The sequence below is a fragment of the Helobdella robusta genome (assembly GCF_000326865.2).
Source record: "Helobdella robusta unplaced genomic scaffold HELROscaffold_57, whole genome shotgun sequence".
Classification (NCBI taxonomy): Eukaryota; Metazoa; Annelida; class Clitellata; order Rhynchobdellida; family Glossiphoniidae; genus Helobdella; species Helobdella robusta.
In genome coordinates this window covers 157,851-167,250 of record NW_008705311.1, presented here as the reverse complement: position 1 = coordinate 167,250, position 9,400 = coordinate 157,851, and the positions used below count along the sequence as shown (strand labels likewise).

General features: G+C 35.5%; 2 protein-coding genes across 2 annotated transcripts in view; both read left to right on the top strand.

Moving 5' to 3' along the window:
• Positions 1-437: 437 nt before the first annotated feature.
• HELRODRAFT_193681 (hypothetical protein) lies at positions 438-5,143 on the top strand (the record flags this gene model as incomplete). Its single annotated transcript, XM_009028625.1, has 6 exons — positions 438-645; positions 1,931-2,416; positions 2,940-3,056; positions 3,559-3,687; positions 3,876-4,063; positions 4,979-5,143. Exons 2-6 carry the CDS (start codon positions 2,185-2,187, stop codon positions 5,141-5,143), a joined length of 831 nt encoding a protein of 276 aa, XP_009026873.1. The 5' UTR covers positions 438-645; positions 1,931-2,184.
• Positions 5,144-6,244: 1,101 nt separating this feature from the next.
• HELRODRAFT_102787 (hypothetical protein) overlaps positions 6,245-9,400 on the top strand; it is a 3,514-nt gene continuing 358 nt past the window's right edge. The window contains 7 exon segments of the mRNA XM_009028624.1: positions 6,245-6,337; positions 6,759-6,858; positions 7,211-7,237; positions 7,257-7,479; positions 7,863-8,017; positions 8,557-8,665; positions 8,997-9,400. The exon segment at positions 8,997-9,400 is cut by the window's right edge and continues 159 nt beyond it. Coding sequence (XP_009026872.1) covers positions 8,611-8,665; positions 8,997-9,325 — 384 coding nt within the window. The 5' untranslated portion in view covers positions 6,245-6,337; positions 6,759-6,858; positions 7,211-7,237; ... (1 more) ...; positions 7,863-8,017; positions 8,557-8,610 and the 3' untranslated portion in view covers positions 9,326-9,400.

The window sequence follows — 9,400 nt, the reverse complement described above, 5'->3', positions numbered from 1 at the left end:
AGACACACACTCACACACACACACACACACACACACATATATATACACATACATATATATATATATATATATATATATATATATATATATATATATATACATATCTATATATATATATTAAATAGTTAAACATTTTTGTAACATGTAGTTAAACATTTCTGGCCATATACTTAGAAGAAATATATAGAGTATATATATAAATATATATATATATCTTTCATTATATAAATAATATATATTATATATATATATATATATTATATGTTATATATCACATAGAAAATAATTTGGCTTTACACTATCAATCTTTTGTATCTATGCTGATTAAGTTTACATTTAAAAAATAAATATTCTCTCGTAAATTTTAAGTTTTATTTTTGTTTGGACTTTAATTTAGTTATTTCCTAATTTTGAAAAATATATCGATTAAGGTTTTGTTAAGATGATAAAGACCGGGCTAACTTTGAAACTATTCTAACTTTTTAAAAAATTATTTTCAATTAAAAGGAATTGATTTTTTTCCTGGATCACCTGACCCATTTGAATTTATTTGATAGCTGGTGAATGAACATAAAAGACAAAGAGATATCGATCAGTTGATGCACTCATCGCAATCCCGATCGCCAATCACATGATCATCAGCTGGTATGCATTTTATTTCGTTTTAAATTCAATATTTATTTATTATTTATCTTCATTTTACAATTTTATTTTGAATTTTTAAATAATAATAATTATTTTATTTTATGTAAAAAATAAAATTGAATGAAGTATTTTTAATTTTTAAATAAATACGATGCTAAAATGCTATAATGCTATGGTTTTTTAGTTAGACTTTTAGAGTAGTTATTTTAGAGTTAATTTTTATTTTCATAATTATAATTATTCTTATCAATTTATATATACTTTATGTTAATTAAATATTTTTGTTTAATTATGTTTTTAGTTTGGCTTAGTTTAGTTTTAGAGTTTCAGGACATAGCAAGCAGCCGAAGGCATAGAAAAGTATTGTTTGTAATAGGCAATAATTTAATTCAGATACTCATAATTTGATTAAGTCTCTAATTCATATTATATTTTTATAAAAAAGAGCAACCTCGCATATATATTTTATTTTTATATACACATATATTCAAAAACAACACAATGCTCTTATTTTATCAGCATTTGAAACCAGTTAGCTCACAAACAGATCATATCACAGTTAAATTAATTCGAAAATAAATTTGTTCATAGATCTATATTTATTATTATTTTATTATTTTATTTATTTATTTATTATCAAAACCTTCCAACTATGTTCTCTTCTCTTTGTGAATTCACATTTCATGTGATGTAGAATTTTCATATTACCTATAATTAGAATATGCTTAGATGAATGGATAGAATATGGATATTTGGGCTTCAGTCTTAATGATAATTATTATGATTATGTATTATACTATTTCGCTTATTATTATTATTATTATTATTATTATTATTATTATTATTATTATTATTATGCTTGTAATTAGTAGTTATATACACCACACACACACACGCACACACACACGCACATACACTTTACACTTTACACACACTTTACACTTTATAATTAAAAGTAATACAGACACACAAACAAACACATATGTGTGTGTGTATTTATATATAATATATTATTATATGTTTGGTTATTAATAACTAGCATGATGATTAGAAACAAATTAATTAGGTTACATTGCTGGCTGGCTCCATGGGCTGGCATAAATTAATTTTATAAGATACTTAATATAGTGTGTGCATTTGTATGTGTGTTTGTTGGTTTGTTTGTTTGCGTGTGTGTTTGTTTGTTTGTCTGTGTGTGTGTGTGTGTGTGTGTGTGTGTTAAGGAACCAACTTGTCGTTTTATTATTTTTGAATCTGAAATTAAAATATTAAAACTTTGATCCAGATCCAACCGTAACAACACCCTACAGCCACACAGTCAGCTGGTAGCAAGTAGCGGACAAATCTACATCCGTACCTTCTTCGCACTAATTGTCTATAACACTGACGGCCAGTCTCAAAACACCAACCAAACACTCCACCAAAAGATACATCATTCTCTTTCTTCATCATACGCATCATCTTCATCATACGCATTATCTTCATCATCTCCACCACCGACGACCGCATCCCCATACATAACATTCCACCCTATTCATCATGCCGTCTCCAAAAACGCCACCATCTTCACCGACGACATCCCAAACAAACCGACAAACATCGCCACTGACGTCGTCACAATCGACGCCACACTCACCGGCAGCTAAATCGAAGACGCCGTGGAGCACGAGGCTGGCAGCAGCCCTCCTGCGAAGGAAGGCCATCAATTTTGAGGGGTCCGGAGAGCACGGACTGGCCAGGGTACTCAATACTTTTGATCTGACTACATTAGGTATGTTGGGGTTTTCACATTTCTGGCTTCTTTTAAATTTCTCAAAGGCATCAACAACAACAACAACAGCACAAAACACATTGTAAATAGGCCTGAATCCACGTGTATCACACACACTCGCACACACACTAACACACAAACAAACACACACACTAACACACACACTCACAAACCACACATCTAATAATATGCCTCTTAACTATTCGACTATCACATTTTAATGAAATCGTTGATTCAACAATGAGTTGACAATTAATGATAATAATAATTATTATTAATAATAATATTAATAACAATAATTATTATGTTGATTCAACAGTTAATTGATAATTAATAATAATAGTAATTATTAATAACATTAATTATTATGTGATTCAACACTTAATTGATAATTAATGATAATAATAATAATATAAAATTAATAACAATAATTATTATGTTGATTCAACAGTTAATTCATAATTAATAATAATAATTATTATTATATTAATAATTAAATATGATGTAAATTAATTATTTGCAGGCATTGGCTGTACGATAGGATCTGGCATATATGTAATAACTGGGCAGGTTGCATTGATGGCTGGCCCCGCAGTCTTGCTGTCCTATGTTATTGCTGGCTTTGCCTCCATATTTGCTGGTACGTCTGTCTGTCTTTGTCTCCGTCTTTCTCTCTCTGTTTGTGTGTGTGTGTGTGTGTGAAGTGAAGTTGGCGTGTGTTATTGCCGCATTTGCACTGCTCTATTTGCTAGTATGTCTAGATTTAAGAACATTTAAGAAGATTTTATTTGGATTAGATGTGTGAAAGTGTATGTATGTTTGTGTGTGTGTGTGTGTGTGTGTGTGCGTGTGTGCGTGTGGTATGCGTTTCTATGTGCGTCTGTGGGTATGTGTGCATGTGTGTGATATGCAGTAGTTAATTGTGCTGGGATGTGATTTAATGAGTTTTTTACAAGGATTTTGTTGTTCGTTTTTAATTCGATTTGGAATAACATCATTCTATGCTTTCTATTATTCTGACATAAAGTTTTAATAATCTTTTCGTTTAATTATTACTCAACATAAATTCATTTGAAAGACATTCTAAACTCCTCCCACGTGCTTTTTGAATAACAAACTCCGTCCACAAATATTAATTGCAGGCCTGTGCTATGCAGAATTCGGTGCCTTAGTTCCCAGGGCTGGGTCTGCTTACGTTTACAGTTACGTCACAGTCGGAGAGTTTATGGCTTTTGTGATTGGCTGGAATTTGACGCTGGAGTATATCATTGGTCGGTTAATTTTTTTTCTATTTTGATCTGATCTACGATTGGTCGAATTTTTGTATCTTGACTTGTGATTGGTTGTGTTTTGCATCTCAGTTGGTGATTGGTCAATTTTTGTTACATTTAATTTTTTAACTATTACCGCAGTTATCATCGTCATCGTAATTACCACCACCACAACCACATAACGACAGGAACAGCAGCGGTCGCTAGGGCCACTAGCGACTACATAGACTCGTTGTGTGGTAGCCTCATCAGCCAATGGTTTGCAAAGACCCTCCCACTTCATGCCCCAATATTCTCCGAGTATCCTGATTTGTTGGCTCTTGGTATAATTATCGTGTTGACAGGTAGGCTGGGGCGGAGTTTTGTAATGATTGACGTACTCTTTTTTTGCCTTTATGTTTTATTTGTGATAGTCTTTTTTTAAATACATGACTCATTTGAAGTTTTTTCAATTAACCAAACAAACAACCAATCAATCGCCCCAATCAACCAACTAGCAAAACAACCAACCAATCAACCACCTCAAATTAATCAATCCACCAAACAACCAACCAATCAACCACCTCCGATCAATCAACCAACCATCCAATCACTAGCCATCTTATGTTTTGGGGTCAAAGAGTCATCCCATGTGAACACCATCTTCACCATCATCAACCTGGTCGTCATCCTGTATGTCATCATCTGTGGTGGTTTAATATCTGATATTAGAAACTGGAAGATTCCGGAAAGTTTGGTTGGTTGGCTGGTTGTGATTGGCTGGCTGTGATTGGCTGGTTGGCTGGTTGATATAGTTGTGATTGGTTGGTTGGCTGGTTGATTTAGTTGTGATTGGTTGGTTGGCTGGTTGATTTAGTTGTGATTGGTTGGTTGGTTCGTTGGTTAGGATGTGATTGACTGATTGGTTAGTTGGTTGGTTGATTTGGGTGTGGTTGATTGGATGGTTTGTTAAACTGACCATGATGACGATGCTGTAACTCTAGGACCTGTGATGATGATGATAGTGGTGGTGATGATGATGATGATAATGGTGATGATGATGATAATTATAATGGTGGTGGTGATGATGATGATGATAGTGGTGATGATAGGCTTAAAAATTTCGGTTGTAATATTTAACTATTATTAATTTGATATATCTCTCTTTCTCCATTTCGTCATCTTCATCTTTCTCTCTCTCTCACTCCTTTCTTTTTTTCACATTCATAATAACTGCACTCCCACTCACTTTGACATGATTATCTCTCTCTCTTTCACTCTTATTTTATTTTTCCTCCCTCCCGATCGAAAGATACCAAATGGCAACAAGACAGCAGACGATCCGACTTACAACCACGGCGGGTTTTTCCCATTCGGAGCTTCCGGAATGCTGGCCGGGGCTGCCTCCTGCTTCTACGCCTTCGCCGGATTTGACGTCATCGCTACTACAGGCTCGCTCATTAGCATAATATATTAATTTATTTGGATGTTATAGCTACTGCTAATTACTGTGTGTGATAAAATTAAACAATAATATGTATTTTATTTGTTTATTATTTTGTGTACTTCATTATCTTCTTTGCTAGCGAAGTCTAATTTGCTGGCTTATTTAATTGCTTCAGTTTCATTCCTCTCACAGCAGACTGATCATCAGTGATCTACTTAGTTGTTTGATAATTCATTCATTCTTTCATTCATTCACTCATTCATTTATTCTTTCATACGTTCGTTCATTCATTCACTCATTTATTAATTCACTCATTCATCTATTCATTCATTTCCTATTTTTATTGCCCCACAATTATAATAAAATGGACCGCACCCTTTTCTCCACCCCCCCGACAGGTGAAGAGGTCATGAACCCTTCCAAATCCATCCCGATCAGTATTACCTTGACGTTGGCTATATCTGGTCGGTTGTATGTGTGTGTGTGTGTGAATGTTTGTATGGTGTTTGTATGTGTGTTTGTATGTGTGTGTGTGTGTAATGTGTACCAATTAATTATAATTAATTAGTTTAATTACTTACTACATTTCATTGACAATTTATTCTTCGCCAGGTGCCTGCTACATTGCCACGGCTGCCATACTGACTCTGGTCTACCCCTACTACCTCCTAAACCAGAGTGCCCCCCTCTCCATGGCCTTCAGGGCCATCGGCTGGGAGGTGGCCTATTACGTCATCAGCGTTGGCGCCATTTGCTCGTTGGCTACCGCGTGAGTGTGTATGCGTGTGTTTGTGTGTGTGTGTGTTTGTATGTGCTTGTTTGTTTGTGTATGTTTGTTTGTGTGTTTGTGTGTGTGTGTGTGTTTTTGTGTGTGTGTTTGTATGTGCTTGTTTGTGTGTGTGTGAGTTTGTTTGTGTGTTTGTTTGTGTGTGCGTGTGTTTGTGCGTGCGTGTACTTGGTTTGATTTATTGGTTTTATGTGTGTATGCGTTGTTCTAGTATGTCTCTAACATCAAACAACCGTCATCATCATCATCATCGTCGTCGTCGTCGTCACATCACGTGACTGACCAACTGAACAGATTGTTGGCCGCCATGTTTCCAATGCCTCGTATTATATACGCCATGGGCAGGGACGGCCTGGTCTTCAAGTACTTTGGCAAAGTGCACAAGAAGACCAAGATACCCGTGAGGGCCACCGTACTTGCTGGACTGTTGGCAGGTTGGTTGGTTGGTTGGTTGGTTGGCTGGTTGGTTGGCTGGTTGGTTGGTTGGCTGGTTGGTTGGTTGGCTGGTTGGTTGGTTGGCTGGCTGGTTGGTTGGTTGGTTGGCTGGTTGGTTGGTTGGCTGGTTGGTTGGTTGGTTGGCTGGTTGGTTGGTTGGTTGGTTGGTTGGTTGGTTGGCTGGTTGGTTGGTTGGTAGGTTGGTTAACTGTTGGTCGAATGGCTTGCTAGATCCATCAAACTAGATTGAATGACGAGATGGGATTCTCCATGCAAAGTGTACAACAGAATTTATAAAAAGAAAATTTTGTCTTTTTGTTTCATGGTATTAATATTCTTTATATAATATTTTAATAATTATTAATATAATTAACGAATATTATAGTTAGTAATAATAATTATCGTTATAATTAATCCAAGGCTTCATGGCGACATTCTTTGACGTGAAGCAGTTGGTTGACATGATGTCCATTGGTACACTGCTCGCTTATACGCTCGTCTCTGCCTGTGTCATGCTACTAAGGTATGTGTGTGTCTGTGTGTGTGTGTGTGTATGTGTGTGTTTTACGTTTATATTTGTTTGTGGACGCCGTGCTTTTGTTTGTGTTTATATGTCTGTATGTGTGTTTAAACTAGGAAGATTTTAGTCTAGATGGCCATACCAGATGAATTTTGTCTATAAATTCTTTTATGGTCATCATGCTTTCTTATAATTTTGAATCTTGAGAAGCAAATAAATTTTCATTTCGTATCGTGTGTGTTTGTGTACGTATATGTGTATGCATGTGTGTGTGTGTGTGTGTTTGTGTGTGTGTATTCATTTGTATTTGTGTGTGTGTGTATATTCATTCGCATGTGCATGTATGTTAATTTAGGTACGAAGTCTATGAAGGCGATTCAGAAGCGATTGCGGCCGCTGACGATGATGATAATCGTCTTGGCGGTGATGATAGTGATATCTTGATACGTCGTCGTGATGATAATGATATCGGAGAAGATGATGAGGAGGATGATGATGATAATGATAACGGTGGCTGTTGTAGTGGCTTTGGTGGCTGTGGCTGTTGTGGTAAGGGCAAATCTAAGAAAAGATTTCCAACCGAAAGATCGAGTTTGGCTGTAAAGGTGCTGGTTACTGGCATTGGTGAGTTCGTGGTAATGGTGATTGTTATGGTGGTCTTGATGATGATTGTGGCGATGATGATGATGATGATGATGATTGTGGTAATGATGATGATGATGATCGCACGGATGATGATGATGATGATCGTAATAGTGAGAATTTTTTAGAAAGCCTATGTTATTTATGTATTATTATTAAAAATTTTTTTAAAATCTAAACTCTTTGATTTGATTGGTTACAGTCTTAATCATGATTATCGTTGTCGTTATGACATACGCGTCATCATCACCACCACTAATAACTTCACCACCACCATCATCATCATCATGTCGTCATCATCTTCACAATCCCCATCACCATCGTCATAACTATTATCATCATCATCATCGTCGTCACCATCGTAGCTGCCCTGACGATCTGGCTGAGCGTCTCTCTCGACCACCTCACCATCTCATCATGGTGGAGCGTCCTCATCATCACCGTACCCTCTCTTTTCATCATCATCTTCACCATCGCTATCTCCCTCCAGCCGACCAATTCTAGGGTCCTCACCTTCCAGGTTGCTGGGATAAATTTGCCCCACTTAATGAATTTAGTTTTTTGTTTACTTTCGCCTCATCAACATTCATTAACTTTATTTATTATTCTATTAATTAACGCTAGCTGACTTTAAATTAACACAAATTAGCATAAACTATCATGTATTAACTTATATTAGCATATATTAATAATTAACACTGATTAACTCTACCTGACTATTCCATTAATCAACATTAACATAAATTAACATATATTATCATATATTAATAATGTTCATATTAGCGTATGCTAATAATTTTTAAACTAACATAGATTATTAATGTTCAAATTAGGATATATTAACATAAATTAACATATTATTAATGTTCAGATTAGCATATATTAACATAAATTGATAGTATAAGATTTTGTTTTGTTACAAATTAACTACTTCACCAATTAATCACTTTCTTAATTAATTATCTAATTAATTAATCAATTAATTAACTCACCAACTGGCTGACTAATTGACGAACTACCTAATCAATTAATTTTAAATTTAATTATTTTCATTATAAGGTTCCTTTGGTACCATTCATTCCGACTCTGAGCGTTGTCATCAACATTTATCTAATGTTCAAACTCGGGCGGGAAACTTGGATTAGATTTATCGTCTGGCTCGCGATTGGTTGGTTTTAAAAAAATTATTCATTTCATTTTGGCGGGTTTTTTGAATTATTTTTGGCGGTTTTTTTTGGTTAAATTGTTTGTGTGGTTTTATAAATATTTTTATTATTATTATTATTTTATTATTATTATTATTGTTAGCAGCAGCAGTAGGAAGGTAGTAGTAGTAGTAGTAGTAGTAATAGTAGTAGTGGTAGAGGTAGTAGCGATTTTAAAAGTGAGAGTAATTGTTTAAACATCACAAATGACAAGTGAAATTTTTTACTGTCACAAAATGAAAAACATATCACGAACGCATCCTGAAACTGCACCAACGGCCAATCAAAAAACAGGCTTGATCAATTACTTCGGCTACGGCATGCGCCACAGTCGCGAACGCAAGCAGCACCTCCACTCCCTGGCAGCTGCCAATCACGGTGACGTCACGAACGTTAACGAATCAGCAGCAGGAGGAGGAGGAGCATCCGATGATGACGTCCTAAATAACGATGACGACGAAGTTAATGATGAGGAAATTGTTGGGAGTTTCCCGGGGGCCAGCCACGGTCACAAAGGGTCGACACAACGGGGGGTGAGGAGAAGTTTTGAAGGGTATTCTGGAAGGTTCTTTGATTACAGGCAGTATTCAGTCCCCGATGAGAGAACACCCTTGTTGGTCTGATTTGATTGGTTGCCATTCGAAGGGTAGGCGGAGTTTATAAGCTATATTTGTGTTATGGGCGGATTTTGTAATGAT